We start from the raw sequence: 23,151 nt of genomic DNA, 5'->3' as shown, positions 1-23,151 counted from the left end.
TAGTTTTGTTCTTGTTGCAGTTTTTGTGTTTCTTTCAACATTTTCCGGTAGTTGTTTCTTTTTCGTTGCGGATCAGATTTTCAGCTTCCAGGCTTGTTCTTGCTCATTATTCTAGATTTCTTGTTCATTTGGATTATTTTCCGACAATTTATTCCTTTCAGAGTGTCTGTTTCTTGGTTCCGAAGCAATTTTGAGCTTATTGTCTATGTTGGAGATTTCTTCTCGTGCAAAGCAATTTCTTGGCTTGTGGATCAATTTGGCACCACACAATGTTCTTAGGCCCTTAGTCGACCCTCCTTTGTGGTCCACACTTCATGTTTTTTCTTGGCGGATGAGATCTTCACGTTTTGGGGCCGACCTATTTTACACATTTCATTTTCCTTCCTTGGTAAATGTAATCTTTTGTGGCTGACTCGAATGCGTTCCAGATGGTATATATATTGTTGTATGGGATCCTTAGAGATATAGCGAAGTAGTATGATAATCTAGATTCATAAATTGTAAATCAGATACTTCTTAGAGGTCCGGATGGATTATGTTCAGGGATGTAGTTTGAAACTAGGCATGTTAGCCTATATATAACCCAAATATTACTGGATGTTTTATGATGAATATATGATGATACGGATATCTGATTTTCCATTTTCTATGTTTTGCGTTGTTGCTTCCATTGTGTTACTCTTGGTGCATGATCTAGACTATTCTCTTTCAGGATCCTTCGGGTCATGGTTGTGTCAAATCTTCTCAATAATCTCATCTTCCAAAGTTATGCTATTGAAAAAACAATTTACATTGTAGCACTTGAAAGAGCAAATCAAATAAACATGGATGTGTTTACTTCAGCTCAAACTTAAGGTGACAAAAAGTGAAAATTTAAGGTAAATTTACGTTTATTGCAATTATCTTTTGTTTTATATCTCACATTTTCCTCATTTTCACACTTAAAATATCATTATTATTTCTCTTATTTTATCACTTAGCCTACAAAAAAATAAAAAATACACTACCTCAATTAGAAAAGAACTTGAATTTTTTAATAACTAATAATCACATGCTAATTTTATACAAACATAATTTTAAACTACATACAAATTCACTTTTATTATACTATTTTACTCTTTCACACAAAAAAAAATGGAATTCACTCACCTCATTTTGAATTCTAATTTTTAAATTCTACAATTTTAATGATTCTTCCATAGCCATTTATTCCTCCCACTTACTCATCTATTCCCAAAACATCTGATCTCACACTCTTTTGCGTTGCATCTTAACAATTTTCCAAACTCCAATATCCTCTTCTTTTCATATATTATAATCACCCATTCACACACCTATAGAAGTTTTTAAGATTTAAATCATATAAAATATCTCATTGAACCAATAATTGTTATTAAATAATCAAAATGTGTACACATTTCTTTTCCAATCATTAACTAATCATGTTAACCTTCTACTACACCATCAACTCAAGAATGCATCTTCCTTATCTTTTCCTTACAATACTTTGAACCTTATTCAATTTGAAATTTACTAACTATTGTATTATGAGACAAACAATTTATTTTTGAAATGAACTCGAACCATCTAATACATCTCTTTTCCAATCTTCCATTACTTATCTCAACCTTTCTCAACACCAACCAGACTCAAGCATGCATCCTCTCTTCCTCTCTTATCTTTTCCTTATAATACTTTTAACTTATTCAGTTTAAAATTTCCAACTGTTATATCATTAGATCAAAAATTTATTTTCTTTTACTTTGTGCTATATACTTTACTTTGTGCTATATACTTCATATTTTTCTCTATCCTCTTTTAATTACATTAAGTTCGATTTCAAATTCCTAAATCTTGTATTATTAGATCAAAAATTAATATATGTTTTATATACTTTATATTTTTTAATAATAAAATAAAATGATTAGTTTAGCAATTCTAGTAAGGTTAAAAAAAAATCTAGTAAGGTTATGGATATTCATATACCTTAAAAGCTGTCACAACAATATGCCATCCTCAAATAATGAACTGCTTATCATTTATTGCCCAGTTAGATTTACAGAAAAATATTTGTAACTTCATCTCACAAATGAAGAACTTATTTTCCTAGAAAGTTACCTAGAAATCAAAATATCAAAGCTTAAATGTAGAAATCAGACTTAATTTTAACTTTCTTTCTTTGGAAATTTCAGTGACCTTTGAAAATATGTATCCTTTTAAATGAAACCCCCAGAATAATGCTTATTTTGCAAATAAAATCGTACTCTTCCAAAGCCTGATAGTTATTTCCAACACCATAACCTCATAATATTTCTTAAAGTGCATTCCCAAAACAGAATCTAGAACCAAGTGCCAACTTAGAGAGTAGCATTATGTCAGAATAAAATTGTTGACAGACTAATATCAAACACAGAAAAGTGCTCGGAGTTCATTTCCTTCTTCAACCATTTCATCTCTAGAGCGGTCTTTCCTTTCTTTGTCCAAATCAAGCTTCTCTTTCAATTTTACCTCTTTCTCATCAATCTGAAAATTGGATGTGCCGCATGTTAACATGTCACAGAATAACTACAATTTCCTTCCACCATGTGCATGTGAGTTTATTCCAAGGCAAGAAAATAATAATATCTATGACGAGAGAACTTAATTTGAGAATAAAAAGAAAGAATGTGTTTATCCTTACCACGTCATAAACTTCATCACTTTTCTCAAAGTCACCAACCTTCCTCGGAAGAATATGAATGTGAACATGAGGAACTGTCTGACCTGATTGAGGACCATCCTGTAGCAGAGAGCCATTAGTCAAACTAAAACAGATGTTCTCTCACAATATTTGCTACGCTGACTTCTTGTGGTTTTGCTGGTGAAGCCAGATAAAACTTCTCTTGAAATACCAAAACTGTAAATATAAATGTGCTACTTTGTAATAACTAATATCCAATCAGAGGCATGTTGAAACTTCCTGGGCAGAAAATGTAACATCAACAATGATAAAATATAATCTAGAAGACATATATAAATTAATCAAGATATAATTAGATAGTAATAGATACACTTTTAAATCCTTTCCTATTCCAGTAAAACAATTCATTCATCTCAAAACTAAAAAAAAAAGAATTCCACTTCCAAGGTAAGACAACTATGAAGCCGAATATCTTCCTCAAATAACTAATATCTGAGGAATTGTCTCTATATGTCCTAAAAAACCCTTATGTCTGGAGTTCTACCAAGGTGCGATCCAAGATAGACATGCTTCTATTCACAATATATTCGTGCTTGGAATTACTATTACCCACATCCAATCCTAAACACGTACTGGTGAATGTAACAAATAAAACAGAAAATTTTAACATTTATAGACTGCCCCTGATCTAGAATAATTATTAATTATCTTACTGTTAGATCTATTTATTCTCCCTAATTCAAGTCCAGTCTGATCTAAAAGGGAATTTCAAGGTTGTGTGCGCTTCTCAGCCACAATGGTAATTTTGAGAAATTACTTGAAGGAATAAAAGATTTTCATTTTGTTAGTACATAAGGCACTGTTTGCATCTTCTACATGAGCTATGGCAACTTAACACAATGCACCATGCACCTTTGCTTCTTTTAGAGAAATAAATGCGAAGATAATTGAAAGATATATTCACTTCATGTGATCAGACCTCACATCCATGAGTGTGCATTACTTATTATAGTACACGCACCTAAGAGTCTTACGGCTGTACCTTATTAAAGCAATTTTGATAATATCAAAGGATCATAAAACTAATGCTTTCTTATTTCCTATACTGCAAATTTAATCTGGTCTCTTGTGATAAGAATTATCCCTCTCTCAATTGTGCTTTGTGTTCAATATACAGAAAACATTCAAAGGACTGATCCACCCAGAAAAGTGGACCAATTCCAATACTCATGGTTTGGCTTATTTACAATTCTTTAACTTCCCTTCAGATACAGAAGGATCATCAATGTACACTCTGTGCTTCTCAGCAAGAACTACGGATTTGTCCTATCTTTGTAAAATTATAAAAATTAATTTGGACTTTACAGAATATAGAGAGATGTTCAGGATTTTATGTGAAAAAAATTCCAAGCTAGACTTACCATTTCCTACATGTCAGAGGATCTCAAATAAGCTCAACAAATCTCAATGGCAAATTTCTCCTTGAATGCAAGGATAAATTAAAATGATAAATTAATAAGATAGTTCTCATAATGTCCGGTTATTGCTCATATTGTCATATGTACAGACAGAACTCAAAGTAGAAAAACTAAAACTCTACACCTAGCCTGGAAAACCCACACAGACATATCCTACAGTATATTGTTTGGCACCATTTCTTAGTACATTAAAATATGATTGAAAATTTAGATAGAATATATCTTAAAAGGAAAATGTACCAATAATATAGGTCCATTTAAGTAACATGAAACGCTTGAAGCTTGTCGCAACAAAGCAGTCCAAGAAATATATTTGTACCAATGGGTATGGGTTCTTAACATGATAATATGAATCCACGGGAACAAATGCATCCTCATTGCAACAGGCATATCAAACAGCATTTGAGAATGGTTCTTGTCACCAGGTTATCAAAATACCAATCATGCAATTTAAAAACAAGCAACCTGGAACACAAACTCAGTAGCTACTGAAAGTACGTAGCTAGAGGAGCTAGAATCTGGGATCATTCAAACCAGGTGAAGCATGAGGATGCACCCACTTAATGTGTCTTCTATTTAGTGACAAGATGGGTTCAAACAAGCTGTGGCTCATAACAGCCCTCACTGCAATTTAACAGGACAATAAACACATCAAACAGTGAGGAAATCCTCAAACAGGTGATACCTGATAAGTAAAACAAGAAACTTGCTTTGGAGATAATATAATCTGAAGGAACTGGAGATGCCTGTGAAAGAGATCGAGAGAAAAATAATCCTAGTACAGATGGTCTTCTCACATATCTCTTCAACGATACATTGCTGATTATTTGGAAAGCTCTATTGCACATGTATCAAAAAGCTCTTAGGAGTGTAAAATGGGTGAGCTTATTTATGCTCAGTTGATAAAACAATCTTTTTTTTTTTTTGATTGGTAATGGGTCGAAGCCAATAAGGTGTACATACCCTACCTCCCTGTGGGATTTGAACTTGTGACCTCTTTTTCAAGAGCACAAGTTCTCCACCACTAGGCCAACTCAGGCTGTACAGTTGATAAAACAATCTTGATTGGATAGAACAGAGACTTATTGTTTAAACTTTAAAGTTCTTGCTATAAAGAGAAATTCCTCATAGCAAGGTTGTAAGGTCTGAGCATCCAGGCTTAATGAAAGGTAGATTTAGCATGAACAGCCTTATCATTGCCTGAGAAGGCACTGAATGAGCATAGAAAGAAATCAGGAGAGGTTTTGAACTTCAATAAAGCACAAGATAGAATGAGAATTCATTCTGCAAAATGGATATGCTCAACTAAGTTTGTACAGGTCTTTACAGGGCCCATGAAAACACTTTTCTCTTAGGTCCCATCCAGACTAAATGTTATACCTGATAAAGTCTATTAGGCAAGGTTATTTCCTGGCACTGTATTCCAATGTTCTCATGGTTGATGCTCTATTATAGACATTGATAGTGAAAGATCCCTGATTATAATTCTGATCCAAACTACTGAATGTTTCCAATTTTGGTACTTTGACCAGCGAATGTGTTTTCGGACTTTTGTAAGTTTTTGGGGTTTTGACAATGCATAAAGGAAATAACAATGCAATACAGAGGAACAAATGATTGAAATCAATTATCAGATTTCTGATTTTATTAACAGCAAATATTAAATGCAAGAGATTAATGAATTTCAACACAATAATGTCAAATATGGCCTACCAGAGGTCCAACGCCCTGCCTGGAGGCTGTGTTATTGACTAAAATTGAATCGAAGTAGACTGCTGCTACAAATGTCTCCAATGCTCATCAACAGCTTTCATGAGCTTTATTCATCACTCTAATAATTAACAAAAACAATTGAGGTAGAATGCAAATATGAAGCTTTTCCCAAATTCTTGCCAGGAGAACCACTAGGATTTGGCACCGAATTCCCAATGAATTGCTGATAGCTCCCAAATAAGCTAAGATATGATCAATCTAATCAATCAACTGACTTCCCTATTGCCTGACAATGATTTTGCACACAAACCCTGCCTCCAAAACCTTCTAATTTATTTTATTGCAAACCCAAGGCTGCTGAAATGATATGGACAGCATGGGAAAATGGTATGGCTTGCATAGACATCAAATATGGACTGAAAATTCACAAATATCTGCCCAGATCTGATCGAATTTTTCAAGTAATGCTGATTCCAAAGTTTGCTTGCAGAATGGGCCCTTCAATGGCCTGGAACAAGCTTCTGATGTGTCCCACGTGGTGCCTGTAGAAGGGATTTCGTCCTTCTGAAGTCAAATTTGAGGGTATCGTCCTGTTGGTGTCTGTTTTATCATCTACCAAACATTAGGATAGGATACCCGAAGGTATTCTATCCTCTCTTGAAAAATCACTACTGATTCCAAGGTCTATATGTGCGAACAAGCGACTTTAGTGGAATAGCTTCTTGGGTAGTGTATGCTGAAATTTTCAAGGGGGACTTACGTTTGACAAGTATTTTTGAACTGCTGGACTTAGATGGATTTAGCAATTTAGGCTTTTTTTTTTTTTTTGGAAATTTTCTAGGATTTAGACTTTCAAAAGAAAGGGAAAAAGGGATAGAGTTCAGGAAGGCTAATCTAATCCTACGAATTCTGGAGACGGTATCAACTGGGTGCTCTCGAGAAACGAAACCTTGCTTCGCCACACTAGGGACAACTACACAAGGCCGGTGCAATCTTCAATGGGTTGTGCTTATGATCGAGATGTTGGGATGCACAGGGGATGGGCTCAGACTAACTTTGCACGGTGAGATGGAAATCATCCATACACCAAAAGTATGAGCGGAGATACACCATCAATTGACACTTATCAAATCCTTCATTCGAATTAACAACAATGAAAGCAAATCTACGTTAATTTTAACTAAGTGTTGAGGCAATTGAAACCATGCAAATCATTCAAATAATAGAGATTACAAAGCAGCGCACATGCAATATATTATCTAGAAATGACCTTAAGCAACAATACATCAAAAACCTCACCCTTTTCAAATGAGAGGAGGCAACCTTATATAGTTTCTCAAAAATAAATGAATAGCCGAGATCAAACAGTGATCAAGGGCCAAGATTGAAAGTCCTAAACCCTAATTAGGGTTTCCCGAAATACTATTAGTGCAAACAAATGAAAGAGTGACAAGTGGCGCAGCTGCTAATTTCACTGAGGTGAGTGGCCACTTTCCTCTTTCAGAGATTCAACGTATCTGGACACAATGAGCTTGACCTTCTCCATGGTGACACTTGGCAAACCGCCAATCTGGAAGTCGATGAGGTCCACATCGTCAGCACATGTGGCAAGGATGCCTTCCCACTCCACTGCTTGGGTGAGGAAGTTGTCATCGATGGAGAGGAAGTTTGCAATCTTCGAAAGATCGCCTTTGTCAATCATCCTTGAATCCTGGAAGAAGCTCGTCTGAATCCTGGCTCTCAGGTTTTCTGCTTGTAAACGCTTCTCCCTTAGGCTTTCCTTCTTCCAGATCTCTGACGCCACACGGAATACCTTGCCCAAGATCTCTCTAACACTTGCCTCTGTCTCAAAACACTTGGTCTCGGATTTCTTCAGAACCTCAATCTGAGTGACCAGAGCATAGTACCACGTGCCGAAGTCGTACCTGTCTCCTGTCTGTATGATGCCTGCATCCACTAAGCTCCTCTTTGACATGCCTCGGATAACCTTCAGGTGAGGGAGTATTTCATTCTGAATTTCATCCACTTCTTCGCAATTGGATGCTAGATCCTAGATACGATCAATCAACAAAGAAGTTGCCTCATGTGCCGATACCAAGTTTTCTACCAGAGTGTTAGCACGCACCGAAGCGTCTGAAATCCATTCCTTTCCTTGAGTGTACGAACCCTTCATATCATCATAGTCCTTCATTGATCCTTGCTGAAGAGGCTGTGGTGGAGTAGCCGAGACTTCATGGTTGAGCGGGCTGGTAAGATGGAGAACATACTTCTTCCACTTTTGGTTCTCTTCTTCCACTTTCTTCCTCTTTTCCTTTTCATGAGCCAGCCTCGTCTTTAGAACGTTGCAAGAGTCATCAAAATATTGGATCTCTTGGTCCTGGGTAGGCTTACCCATCTTTATGGTAGTAACCTTGTAATCATCTGCAGTGACATTGTCCCTAGTCTTCCCTTCTTTGGGCACCGCTATCTGGAGTGTCCTGAATCCGGCACTGTCTCTCTGAATCAAGGAAAACTTCCTGGCGGGTTTGGACGGTTTAGCTATAGCGGGTTCATTCACCTTCTCTAGGAATGTTGCTGTGACCTCCTCGGTTGAGTGGGCCTCCTTGGGAACCTTGGCCTTTATCCTTGCTCTCAGCCAATCCGGAATGGTTGATTGTTCTACAGTGTTCCGATCAAACTCATCATCTGCCTCTCCTGGGTTCGCTGGTATGCCATCCAAGAAGATTGTAGGTGCTTCAATTTGCCCCCTGTCTGGACTTCGGAAGACCTTTTCCACCACTTCCTCAACTGGCTGGGAAAGCACTCTTACTTCATCATCAATCACACAGATGTTCATCTCTTGCTCCCCAATTGCACTCTGATCAGGCGCAATGGAAGCAGCACTTAGGATGGAGTGACTTTCGCTGGATTCTCTTCTCTCACCTACAGCCCTTTTCCCTATGACCTTTGTGGAGCTTCCACCCAACTCCTTCCTCTTTCGAGACCCAACACTTTCTGGATTTCGAGCATCACCGGCGGAGGTACAAAGGTCGACGGACAGAGTATCATCTACTCCCATTAATTCATAAGTCAAAGTCATACCTTTGGCCTTCAACTGTTTTGTCTTTTCAGACGCCCACCACCTTGAGTACTCAACCACCGACCTCATGAGGTCTAATAGATCTGATTTCTCTCCCTCTGTCCAATCTATTAAGACTAAGGGTTCATTCTTCATCTTTTCAAAGCCCGGCTGCTTAAGTTCTAGGATTTCTTCTACCTGATCAGCAACTTTGAATACTTTCGTTGCTCTCACCATACTCAAAGGAATTCTTGACCAGAACCTCTTTCGGATCTCGAAACTATCGGCTGCATTAGCCCAGTAGTCTTCTAGATCTAGTCGGTGCTCAAACGTTGTCCCTTCGATCTTCTTTAACCTATGGAATGGATCGAAATCCTTTCTTGCCTTGTATTGATAGAAGGGATACCAGGCCAGTTCTTTCTCAACGGTGGTTGCAGCCTGTGATGATGGACATGTTTCCAGCCCATTACCAATTGTAAGTGAGGACGTCCCTGCCTTCTTCTGCTTATCCCTTTGAATCACTATATACTCCTCCAATTGTCTCACAACCTCGAGCAACACCACTCCGTTGGTAGGGTAAGCTGGAAGCTTGTATGGAGGCCCAGAGAATCCCTGAATTCAGAGGTAAGTGAACTTTGGATATTGGATGTACCAACACCCGAACCGACCGATGAAGTCCATAGACTCTTGAGAGAGCCTCTGGTGCAGGCCACCTTGAAGTGTCCGGGTAATGTGAATCAGGAAGGTATCATTCACCCTTTTGAAATGGAACTTCTCCTCCATGGGGAGCTGGGGATAGCAATCATATACTGGAAATTGGTTCTCCTTGTTCCCAACTTCTCCTCTACAAGTGAGACCTCTGTACCTGTAGGTCCTGGCCAAAGAATAAAACAAGTAAGAACTCATGAAGAAAGTCCTATTCGCCTCCAGGTTCCTTAGCTGGCTGTCTAGGTTGTCGCTGATCATCCGGGCCCAGCCTATCATTTTTACTCCATTGATTATTTCATTAATGAAATAATACATCCAGGGTTCGAATGGAGCTCCCTGAGGATTTCCTATTATTCTATTGAGCAGGACAATCATGTCCCCAATGTCCTCCTTGAAGTATGCTCGCACTAGGCTCTTTCTCTGGAGTTTGGAGGCGCCCTTCCTTGGCTTGTCTAGCCAGGAATGGTTAACTATGGCATCATATTCCTCTAGGTGGTCGTGGTACAGACTGTTAGCTTCATCATTTGTCATATATACTGCGTTGTGGTACTCAGGGATCCTAAAGGCCTCTCTGATGGCCTCATCGCTGACATTCGCCAACACTCTTCCATCAGGGGCAACAATATCCTTACTTATGGGGTTGTAGTGTTTAGCACATTCGACTACTAGTTCATTGCACTGCATGGTGGGAAGGAAGCCGGCAACGTGCACGATACCACTCTTCATCATTTTTCGCGCAATGGTGGTAGGCACAAGGTTGTCCAAACCAAACATTCGCTTCTTAAACTCCCTCAGATTGATGTGTCCGAGGTTGGTGTCGCTGATGTTCTTCCACTTTGAAGTCATCCTCGATTCTGGAGGAGCATCTTTGTCTACCTGGAATTTCATAATGTATAAGGCCTGCAGGCAAACAATGGAAATTTTAAAGTTAGAAAAGGATTTGCAAAGTTTTGAAAATAAAGGGGCTGCGAAATGGCTAAGTGTTGGAAAATTTTCCCTTTTTTATTCTCATACTTAGCCATAAAATCGAATTTTCACCTTAAAACCCTCAATCTTAAGGCTGGTTGTGGTTACCACCAAGTGTCAAAACTTTCAAAAAATTTCATACTTAGCCAAAAAAAATGATTTTCTTCCTCCAAAATTTTCGAAAAAAAATCATTTATTAAATTATGGAAAATATTCAGAAAATTCACAATTTTAATTTCACCTCTAACTTGGATAGAAGTAAGGCTAGAATTTTCTCCGAAATATTCAAAAAATTTAAAAAAAAGTTTGGATGATTCTTCCTCGTACTGGTTGCCTTTCTCCGGAAATCTGTAAACCTTTTGCCAAAAAATATTATCCCACTTCTAGCAATATCTAGAATTTTCTCCAGATGATCTTCAAACTGACATACTTTACTAAGCTCTCCTTAGTAACTTTGAACTTCTTGGTATAATAATGAAGTTGATAATGAAGTATTTGTAGACAAGGTTAAATCTTCAAGTAGAAACCCTTAAAATCATCCAACCCATACTTCTAATTTTAACTTCACGTTTCCCAATTTTAAGACAATCTCAAAAAAAACATTCCATTATGATTTAAGTTTGAAGATATTTATCCATTCTCCTTTCAAAAAAAAACTTTCCATTTCGATTTAATATCTCAATAATCTTTCAATATTCTCTCAATATTCTCAAAAAAACTTTCCATTTTGGATTTATTTTGAGGATTTTTAGATATTTCTTAGATATTTTCTTCATTTTGGATTTAATTTTGAAATCTCTGTGGATTTTGTGACATCATGTTGACTTTTCAATGTGTAGGTGGACTTTGGAATTTTATCTCCATCTTTTCCAAGGTATGGCGGACTTTGGAGACCTCTCCTCTTGGCCCTCTTCAAGGCGAAATTTTGGCTAAGGCATGGGGCGGACTTTAGCCTTTGCTCCTTCATGACCTCATAACCCTTGGCAGACTTTAGACTTGGCTCCTCCATGGCTTTCTTACTTTGGGCGGACTTTGGTGGCCTCTCCCCTTGTGAAGATCTTGGGCGGACTTTGAACACATCTCCAATATGGCCTAGGGCAGAGTTTAGACATCTATCCCACATGACTTCTCTAGCCTATGGCGGACTTTATACTTCTCTCCCACCTTGGGCGGACTTTGGTGACCTCTCCTCAGGACCCTCCTAGCCTATGGCGGACTTTAGGCATCTCGCCTAGCCTATCGCGAACTTTAAGCTAGGCTCCTCCATCACTTGGCATGCTTGGGCGGACTTTGTTGTTAGCTCCCACATGACCTCCAAATGCATGGCGGACTTTGGCTAAGGCACCTTCATGGCCTCCATTAAGGTGAAAATTTGGCTAAGGCATTGGGGCGGACTTTGAAGGTCCCTCTTCATGACTCTCCCAAGGCATGGCAAACTTTGGCCTTAGCTCCCACATGACCTCTCTAGGGTGTGGCGGACTTTAGGCATCCCTCCTCTTGCTTGGGCGGACTTTGGTGGTGTCCCCTACATGGCTTCCAATGCATACATGGCGGACTTTGATGGTTGCTCCATGCAAGGCGGTCTTCAACACATCCCCTCATGAGCGGACTTTAGAGTGCTGGCCATCATGGCCTCTTCAACACATGGCGGACTTCTGGCTTAGCACCCATGTGACCCCCAAAGGCATGGCGAACTTTGAGGTGAGCACCCACACAACCTCCTAAGGCATGGCGGACTTCAAGCAAGGCTCCTTCATGGCCTCTCTTACATCGTGGTGGGGTTTAAACCTGCAAAAATACTTCAAAACCCTTGTTAGCTAGACTTAGAATAATTTTCAGAGAAATTTCAAAATTTCACAGTTTAGTCTAATTTAATCGGATTAACTTGAAATTTGAAATCCATGCCTAGGTGGATCATTTGAAGCAGCAAAAAAGCCTAAAATCTAGGGATTTAGCTTTTTAGATCGAAACTTGGAATTTTCGAGTTCTGGTCGAAGCTGGTCAATAGTGCAAGTGTAAACCCTAGGTTTGCATCCCAAAAAAGCAAAAAAAGCCTAAAATCTAGGGATTTGGCTTTTTTAGGTCAAAACTTGGAATTTTCGAGTTCCGGTCGACGCTGGTCAGTGGTGCAAGTGTAAACCCTAGGTTTGCATCCCGAAAAAGCAAAAAGCAGACATCCCTAAAAGACAAGAAAAACTTTCTAAAAATAGCCATACCGGGGATCAGGCTGAAAATGCCAAAAACGAAACTTCCTAAAAAATAGGAAAAAGCAAAAAAGCAAACTTTCTAAAAATAGAAAGTTGTCCAAATTCGTCCAAATCAATTGCGATCTTCGTCCTTTGGCCTTTCTAAGCACTCTGGTGGTGTTCACGCTTCGGAATCACATAACTTGCAAAAACTAACTTTCAATCGTCAGGGCCTGAAATGCTCTGAACTGGACAAGGCCCTGAAATGCTCTGAACTGGACAAGGCTTGGTGAAACTGCAGCAAAAAAGTCATAGGACACTAACAAAACCCTAGAAAGCAGGAAAAATCAGAGGGTCCCCAGTAGCAATGGGGCGATGTGTGAAAAAGGTCACAACACGTCCCAAACTTGATGATCTGTGGAAAGTTGCAAACCTGCAAATTACCAATACTACAAAAATAACCAATGCATAATGACTTCCAAAAACCCTTTTCCATCTTTAATCCTCTTGCCCTAATTTGAACCCCTAAAAGCATCCTTTTAAGATTCCAAATGGAATCTCAATCCTCCAAACTTGTATGCCCAACTTGAGGGGTTATTTGTCATTAAAGAGGGGCCAATTTAATATTTAAAACAACCTAGGTAAATGTGCCAAGGTAATTTCATAAAGTTGTTTTATAATAACTTGTAACTTAACTTTTTCTATTTTTAGAAAAAGTGCTTTTATAACTTTAATTTATAAAGTTACTTTATTAACTTACCAAAGTCATAAAAATGACCAAGTGTAAGATTCCCTTTGGCAAGTCGATCATCTCCAAACATCAACTTCACCTGTGGAGATGGGTGACAGGTGAATCTAAGCTCTGAATGGCACTAAAGAAAAGGGGACATTACAGATAGTAACTTAAGTTCAGGACAAAATGAGATTTACCTTCCAGAGGGAAGTCAACTCTCAAGGCATAATTTGCTTAAATCTGTCTTCTGAATCCAGAACTTGCTTAATCACAGGTTTCAGGTACAATATCATACCCAGATATCTTCACAATAGCCATTTGGCACTCGTGTAGTGATATGTGATGGAAAAGCAGATGATATAATTTCACCAAAGACATAGAACTAAACTTGTCAAACCCCTATTGAAAGATTGTCAAACTAGATCAGATTAGTATTTACTCTGGGAATCCATTAGGGTGTGATTCTCCCAATAATCAATGGAGTAAGGCGCTGAACATATTTGAGAAGTTCACAACTGGCACTATTAGTAACTTCAACTGGTAAGAAAAACAACAGCAGTTCTCAGCCTATTGCAGCAGGAGATGTTCTCCTTAGCCAGATTGGATCTTAAAATCTGCAACCACGCATAGAAACTTCTAAAAAAGACATGAAGCCAAAAGATTGCAGATGGTTTGTTGAAAACATACGTGATAATTTATCTAATATCAGAGCAAATTATTATAGATGGTGCAGATGGTGGATGGGGAAACTCCTTGGAAAAATTGTTAGGTGAAGGATCATAATAGTTTCAATAAATTATTGAATGACAAATATCAAAGGCTCTTCAACAATTTCCAAGTTGAAGCCACTGCAAATTGCAGAGGAAGCAGCAACAGGTGATCAAGAGAAAGAAATGGGTAAAGCACTGGAAAGCTCATGAAATCCCCTTGATGAATCTAACTTTGCTTGTAAACAAGGATTTTAAAAGATTCAAATGTGTGAGCAGTTTGTGTATGCTCAAAACATTATGCCAAGCTAGGTAATTCATATCCAGACAATTACACTGGAAGCATGCGGGACTGTGTTATGAAAGGTATATGACTGCAATGCATACCTGGCCTTGCCTCTTCAAGAAGTAAATTTGGAGAGCTATTATCTTAGGAGGTAACAGATTGTCAAGAAAGGGATTGTTTTTTTGAACCTATGGAACAAACGAAATGGAAAGATTGGATAAATTTCAACCACATCAAAAAATTACAAGTGGACACACCTATCTGCTTTGCTCTCTGAAGCCTGATTCCCTTGGAATGGTAGAAAATTATGCCATAGGTGGACCAGAATCTAAACTGGATGGATTTCCATTGCAGTAGACACTAGGAAACCTGCATTTGCATGTCAAAATGAAAATATCAACAGAATCTTTCAACATGTGCAAGCAGTTCATGTATCCTCAAAACATTATTCCAGGCTAGGCAATTCTCATCCAGACAAGTGCACTGCAATCATGAGGGACTGTGTTATGCAAGGGATATGATTGCAATGCATACCTGGCCTTGCCTCTCCGAGAAGTAAATTTGGAGAGCTATTATCTTAGGAGGGAACAGATTGTCAAGAAGGGGATTGTTTTTCAGAACCTATGGAACAAAAAGGAAATGGAAAGATTGGAGGACTTTGAGCGACATCAAAAAATTAACAAGGAGGACACACCTATCTACTTTGCTCTCTGAAGCCTGATTCCCTCAAAATGCTAGAAACTTTTACCATAGTGTTGTGACCATTTCACACATCGCCCCATCGCAAATGGGGACCCCCTCTTTTTGCTTGTTTTCCCCTCGTTTTTCGCCTTCGTTTTTAGGATTTTGTTAGTCAGTTAGTTGTCTGGATTTAGGGTCAAGCCTTAGGGTTTTTATTTTTGTCTTTTCAGGCCAAAATCCAGTCGTTTTTGAGAGCTTTTTGGGCTTCCTTTTCTAGGATGCAAATTTTGAATGCAATAAATTCGCCAGAGTGGTCTAATGTTCAATTGGAATGTTGATGCAGAGCTTAAATTTGTCTAAGTGTTGAGAGAAGTGTGAATTTTTGTCCGATTGAATATTTTGACTAAATTTTGACTTTTTTGATTTTTGATCCTGGGCATTGGAAATGATTTGTTTTCGCCTTGTAAAGTGTTAAAATGTGAAAAATCATGTTATTTTGGCCTGTAGGAGCAAAATCACTCCTGTCCCTCAGTGAAGGACGGGAGCTCATTTTCAAATATCTCACTATTCCTGCAGAGTCAAGACAAATTTCAAATTGGAAGTGATGGAGAACGGCGAGATCTTTCCATTGAATATAAATTGAAGATTTTCATGAACACCGAAACGCCTCCAGGAGGAAAATCGCTCCTGTCCCTCAGTGAAGGACCGGAGCTACAAATCAAATTTTGCCTTGTCCTTGCGAGATTTCGTTGACTCGATGATTTGAAGACGTCCAAAGGAAGATGCTTTACCAAATGAATATAATTTAAGATGCAAATGCAAAGGAGAATGGTCCAGAATGCAAAGTTCGCTCCTGTCCCTCTCCAAGGGACCAGGGCGAAGTACCTTATAGCTCCCGTCCCTCTCCCAGGGACCAGAGCGATGTCCTTCATTGAGCAAAATCCAGGCAAAAATCAAGACAAGTTTACGTTCAAAGGCAAGGAAGACGGTGAGATGAACTCATTGAATATAAATTGAATATTTTAAAACGTCCACAGGGGTCCCAAAAGGCCTAGTTCGCTCCTGTCCCTCAGGAAGGTACCAGAGCGATTTTTGTTATAATTGATTTTCTGGCCAAGTTACAAGCAATGTTAAGGCATGGACGAATGGAGTAGAGCATGACGAGTCCGTTGAATATAAACTTGGAACCTGACAAAGTGAAATAAGAGCCACAAAAGGAGGATCGCTCCTGTCTCTCTCCAAGGGACCAGGGCGATACAATGATTACTTTGCTCCTCACTCAAGTTAAAACCGATCTAAAGTCAAGACAAAGGGTGGCAAGGACATTTCAAGACATCTTCATCGAGCACAAGCACTTAAAGGTCATCACAATGAAGAGATTTACACTCTAAGACCCAGATCGCTCATGTCCCTCTCCAAGGGACCAGAGCGATATCTACATAATGGCGTAAATTTCAAAAGGCAAACAAGTTTCGAGCAACCAAGAAGGTCGAAGAGACATCATTTCACGTAATGAAGATGATTGCAAGTTGGTACAAACAAGAACAAGCACATAATGATGAACTTCGCTCCTGTCCCTCTCTAAGGGACCAGAGCGATGTTGGATATATTGGCCACTTCATGCAAGTTTTACGTAAGGTCAAAGTTTTGCAAGGTCTTAGAAAGTCCATGGTATGATAGGAAGGTGATACACGAAGATTTCAAACGTAAAATAATCACCAAAATGAACATAGGGACCATATCGCTCCTATCCCTCTCCAAGGGACCAGGGCGATTTGCCTTGGACTCTCCATTTTGTTTCAAATGCGTGCCAAGTTAAGACTTCATAAGGCCATACAAGGTTCGAGACATCGTTTGAAGATCACATGCAAGTGTTTTGAACGTCCAAACATCGTTAAACATGCTAAAAGCTCACATCGCTCCTGTCCTTTGGACAAGGACCAAGGCGATCCCATCAAAAGCACTCATAATCCTTTACTTCCAAGGCAAGGCGAGGGTGAACGAGGTGAAGGACGACGTTTGGAAGACATCACAACAAGGGTCGAAGTTGGAAGTTGCCAAGGTCAAGGAGAAAACATGGATCGCTCCTGTCCCTCTCCAAGGGACAAGGGCGATGATCCCTTTAAACGTCCAAACACGTCATGAAAACAAATGGAGCAAGCGTAAAAGGAACGAGCAAAGATACTATTTGCTTTACAATCAAAGACCGAAGGTCGAAGATGCATAGTGAACGTGAAAATATGAAGATCGCTCCTGTCCCTCTCCAAGGGACCAGGGCAATAAACATCCAAAAGGCACCTATGAACGCACACAAGGCAATCAAATTCGAAGGACTCATCAATGATCAATATTGAACGTGGAGATGAAGGAGTTGGACGTAAAAAATGCAAAAATCAAGACAAAATCATGGATCGCTCCTGTCCCTCTCCAAGGGACCAGGGCGATGAGGTACGTCCCTTTCATTTTCATAATTTTGGCGCCAAATAGACAATTCGAATTTCCTTAAATGCTAAAATCGATAAAAAATTGAAAATCCTATTTAATTTGGCATTTAATATGGCGTTGATCCTTTATTAATTATTTTGCCTTTATTAAAATCGAAATTTGCAAATTAAAAAACGTAAGGCATTTAATAATTAATTAATTAATTAATAAAAATCGCATGGAGCGCTCATTTAAGGGAGGTCGGCCTTGTTGTTTTATTTAAATCATTTAAAATCATTAAAAAATCATTTCATATCCTCAAGTCGGCCTAAGGAATGAATGCAATGCAAGCGCTATATATGGAGGGTGAAAATAATCACTTTCACATAATCATTTTTTTAGCCTTCTACATGCGATATTAAGGAGAAGCGAAGATAGTGCGAAGTATTTCATGTATGGTGCGAATTCAAACCAAAGGTGGCGCTAGTCTATCAAAGGGTGGTGCGATATTTGAAGACTTCATTGGAGCGAATTTGCCAAGGATTGAAGACCACGTCAAAGGGGCGAAACTTGGAAGATTTGTTTGGGCGAACTTGAAGATCCATTTGAGCGAATTGTCAAAGGTGCAATTGAAGATCGCGTTTGATCCAAAGGTGGCGAAGTCGATCTTTTGAGGAGATAACATTGAAGATCATTTTTACCTCAATTTTGCCTAGGCGATCTTTTCCTTTTTGCATTCTAGAGTTAGCTCTCTATTGAGGTATGGCGATTTGATTTTATTGCTTTATTCATTCATCGTCATATTTTAAATTTTGAAGTTTTGAATTTTGATTTTCTTGGCTCAATCGTTGCTTTTTTTAGGAAATGATAACTCCAGAGACTTATCATGACGTTTCCTAAAAAAATATTCTCTCTCTTATCTATGTTATTTATTGCAAAATCTAGTCCTTATAATGAAATGTTGTGTAGGTATGGCGACCCCGAAGGCGGGAGCATCCATCAGTCGCTCAGCTCTCATGAAAGAAGATCAGAAGACCGAAGAAGTGGAGACCAAGATCGTGTCGAAGTGGAGCAACATTGGAGATACAAACTTGGGGAACTTTAGCACGAAGAAGTTTCGAGAGGTCCCTTACATTGGCAAGCCATCACCTGTCGCCCGGAGAATAATAGAGAGTGGCATCATTAAGGCGGCCGGTTTTCCTCCAGCTATTCAGTGCCACGAGTTGATGATCGAGTGTGCCCGTCACTACAATCCACAGTCCAGGACAATTGTGTCCAATGAGGGAAACACTTTGGCGTACCTTTCAGAGGAAGCTATAAGTGAAGCTTTCCATCTTCCAGAGCACAGGGACATGATATATAAGAGCATTGAAGGAGCCAGATCAGTGTACGATGATGATCCAGATGCTTGCCTAAGCATAATCAACAAGAACTGGCTACTCAAGAGTCGTCCCCGTCTAAGCAAGGTACCGAACACACCGCACAGAATTGATTTCCAGGAGGAATACAGAGATTTGATTACTATGCTCAACCGAGTTACAGGAGCACCTCATGCCTTCTATTTTGAGAAGTGGATGTTTTACTTCATCCAGGTGATTGTTCAAGGAAAGGGTACGATACATTGGGCTAGGATAATTAGCCATTGCTTAGACGTACAGTTGAGGAGACTCAGGGCTACTAAGTCCTTCCACATGAGTTCATACGTCATCTATGCTTTGATCAGGAGTGTTGAGTACGCAGGACTACCTCACAGAGGAGTGATTGGAAGAGGACCCGGCGAGGTCAGAGCTTGTGAATCCTATACCTACTTGCATCATCCGCCAGGGAAAAACTACAAGTTAGTTAATGATACTTTCACAATGAACATCACAAGGACGTTGCAAGGTGGGATTCACAACAGATTATCTCAGGACGCCCAGGAATTCATCAAGAGGTACGGTGCTTGGTTCATTCAATTTCCCAAATTCACTTACATTAGAGTGCATGGATGTCCTTTACCTCCATACATGTTGCCGAGGTATCCGACAGACAGAATTGTGTTACTTGAGGTAACAAGGCAGTTGGCAGCATATGTGAAGGCATTCAGACACAGACATCAGAATGGAGTTCAGGTACCTATTATTTTGGGTAATTCAGTTGAGGTATGTCCTAATGTCTTAGCCATGGATGACGCAGAGAAGGAGTTAGCCTTGTATTCTTTTTCATCTTTTGCTTGGAGAAATAGCTTTGATCCACATGGACATTTAGAGGAGACGGTCGGTAGAAGATTTAGACATGAGCACCAGATTGAAGATTTTATGATGAATCTCCTGGATGATCTTGAAGTGAAACGAAAGATACATTCTAGATTGCCTTTGGATTTCATCAAGAAATGCAGGATTTACAGAGTGGCCGACCAAGCTCAGGACAATGGCAGGCACGTCCAGTCTTCCTATGATAGAGAAAGCAAAACAATAAGGTTGGATTGGAATGAGCCCGAGGTCGTGGATTTAGATGCTTTGATGGCACCAGTCTTGTCTTGTACTCGCAGATGGGTAGACGTTCAGCATCAGAAGCTGAGAGAACAAGGCATAGCTATGTCTTTCACTTTGGAAGAAAAATCAGCCGAAGGTGGAGCTAGTGTGAGTGAAGGCAATCCCAATCCTAGGAATTCAGGTGAAGGTAACCTTCGATGTGCCAATGAGGGCAATCTCCATCCGAGAGGTTCGAAGAGAAAGGAAAGAACAGAAAAGAAAGAGTCTTCCAAGAAAAAGCAGGGTGCCAACAAAGATCAAGTACCAAGTACTTCTTCTAGATCAGAGAATAGAACAATTCAAGTGGAAGAGTCCATGGAGTCTATGGTACAGAATGACAGACAGGAGGAAGGACAGGCACAGCATGTTTCGTCAGATGGATCTCTCCAAGACTATGAGTTGGATGAAGACAAAGAGGACAATGAAATGACATCTCCTCCCAGACAAGAAGAAATAGTGCATAAAGAGATTCAAGTTCAAGAAACAAGATCGAATATTCCAGATTGGTTGAAGGAAAGATTGACTAAGGTGATTGTAGTAGAGGACGAGGACAATGCAATTGATTTAGAGAGCCTTGTTGGACGCTCACATGAAGTAACAGAAAAGAAGAAGGCTACCAAGATGTCCAAGATGATTCGAGATGAGACTGGATCTAGAAAACTGCAGATAGCTACACCGGCAGCAGACAAATATGAGGGTGAGATCCTAGCAGAGGAATATGATATACAGACTTTTGAGTTAGGACCATCCACAGCAGAGCAGACTTTAGACGATGCCACCGACACATTTGAAGCATTGAAGGACAAGCTTAGAGAAGAAGTGGAAAAGAATAGAAAGCTTGAGAGAGAGGTTGGTGCATGGAGGACATATTTCAGTCACATCAATGAACCTTTGGGACGTCAGGATCCAGTTAGATCACCAGTGCAGGCATTGCCCCTTCAATCGATCAATGAAGCAGAAAGATTCAGGAACCTGGTCCAGCGTACATGTTGTTGGATGGATAGATCTCATACAGTGGCCATAGAGTTTGTTTCAAGGATGACGAAGATTATTCATCAGGCTATCCAAGTTCTTGAGATAATCCACAGATTGATGGTAACAGTAGCTGCATTTGCCCATACCAAGGACGTTATCATCCCTGTCTTGAAAGTAATAAGACATACATCCAGAAGAATTTTAGCGCAGGAGAGGATCTTGGAAGGTGATTCTCACAGTTTATTTCAGTGGTCAACCTTACTCCATATAAAGAGTGTTCTCTTCGAGGACATCAGTGTTAGATGTGGTCAAGTTGAGGAGGTGATCAATCCGATCCAGGACAGAGTATTTGAGGTACTTCGTACCATTCTTGGCAGAAGGATCGAGGTCGAGACAGATGTGGATATACAAGAATTTGAGGATAGAATCAAGATCATCTTTCGCAAGGACGCAGATGTTACAGATGAACAGTATGATCAGATGTATGCCACCATGCTCCTGATTGATAGAACGAAGGAACTTGAACCTACTTGGGACGCAGCTCTTCTAGATGCATTCGATCAGATCATCCACTTAGAAGAGAGTATCAAGAATCTTCCCGAGATTCCAATCACAGAAATCGAAGGAATCGTGACAAAGTTCATTGCATATGCTAAGAAAGAGAATTGGAAAGGGAATAAGATTCTAGATGAAAGGTTGTTACAGATGACATGACATCTTATTTCTCATTGGTTGATACCTCCTAGGTTTTTGTGCCGAATTTAATATTTGGCTATGTATTTAATATTGTTCAGTAAAAAGGAGGTCATTTGTAACAAACCCTAATTAGGGTTTAGGTGTCATGATCTTGTCCGTTGATTTACTTTCAATCTGGACCTTTCATTGTAACTGGGGATGCTATTTATACCCCCATTTTTCATTTCATTTGGTAATAGTTAATAGTGCAATAGAGAGTCAATAGTTGATTAGAGTTATAAGCAATTTTATTTTGTAGCAAGATTGAGGCTTGAAGAGAGAAATTCAAGCAATTGTTGTACATGATGATTTGGAAATCAATAAAATATTGAAGTTATGGTGTTTTGTTGCAAATTTCTTGAGTTATCTTCATGGTTGTTTGATACACTTGAATCGTGCTCAATCGAAGTAGTTTGTTAATTTGAAAGACTAAGTGTGAGATTTGATATTTGGTAGGATTCGTAATCCAAACCACTAGCTTCTTGCTGATTGTCGGAACGCCTTGTGTGGTCGACTGGAGAACACTTTGAGTCCTTAATCTTCAATTATCATTGTGTCTTGGATATGTACCTTCGTAGTAGTGTCCTTGATCTTTTGATGCATTGAATACCATTATATTACCTTAGAAGATCGCACTAATTTCAATTGAGTTGTTATCTTATGGCAAAATTGAAGTTGGTTGAGTCTTGCCAAATCTCGTCCATACTAAGTCATTCATAGGGTTAGGCTAGATTAGACCTCTTTAAACCCTATCTTTTTGCTATTTTTTGAAAGTTTCTTTTAGTTTAATAAAATCTTCGAGCTTTAGAATGCGTAAGACCCCTTGGAGGAAACAGCAAATCACATCATACCACTAAAAAGCTTGTCCACACGTAGAGACCCTACTAAAAGAACCTTGGAGTCTACCTAACTGATCCTTTACGCGAATCTTCAGCAGTTAGAGACTATTTTCTCAAGAGAGGATAAGATGCCTATTGGTATTTTATTCTGTGTATGATTGTGTACAAAATACACGTCAACACATAGGCAGGCCAGAATCTGAACTGGATGGATTTACATTGCAGTAGACACTAGGAAGACTTTCTGCTGTTGAGAAGCAACAGAGATCTAGATGGTACAACAAAGTAGATCTCACAGTGACCAAGCTAAAACCAGGGACTCATAAAGGTGCAGGTTACAGGAAAATACAGCAATTGAATAGGCATTTCTTTCAAACAAAATGTTTGGAATGGCTTTTTCATCAAAGCCCTGGAATGAATACAATGTCAAGCAGGTCATATTTAACCAACTCTCGTTTGAGCTTATCCT

General features: G+C 39.2%; 1 protein-coding gene across 2 annotated transcripts in view; it reads right to left on the bottom strand.

The window, feature by feature from the left end:
- Positions 1-2,008: 2,008 nt before the first annotated feature.
- LOC131078437 (bifunctional bis(5'-adenosyl)-triphosphatase/adenylylsulfatase FHIT) overlaps positions 2,009-23,151 on the bottom strand; it is a 43,335-nt gene continuing 22,192 nt past the window's right edge. For both annotated transcript variants that reach the window (XM_058016139.2, XM_058016138.2), the window contains 2 exons: positions 2,681-2,779; positions 2,009-2,523 (listed from right to left, as the gene is read on the bottom strand). In XM_058016139.2, coding sequence (XP_057872122.2) covers positions 2,404-2,523; positions 2,681-2,779 — 219 coding nt within the window. In that variant the 3' untranslated portion in view covers positions 2,009-2,403. The remainder of the gene's footprint in view (positions 2,524-2,680; positions 2,780-23,151) is intronic.

Source organism: Cryptomeria japonica, chromosome 7, assembly GCF_030272615.1.
Source record: "Cryptomeria japonica chromosome 7, Sugi_1.0, whole genome shotgun sequence".
Lineage (NCBI taxonomy): Eukaryota > Viridiplantae > Streptophyta > Pinopsida > Cupressales > Cupressaceae > Cryptomeria > Cryptomeria japonica.
Note: the sequence above shows the minus strand (reverse complement) of the source record. Positions and strands in the feature narration are given on the sequence as shown.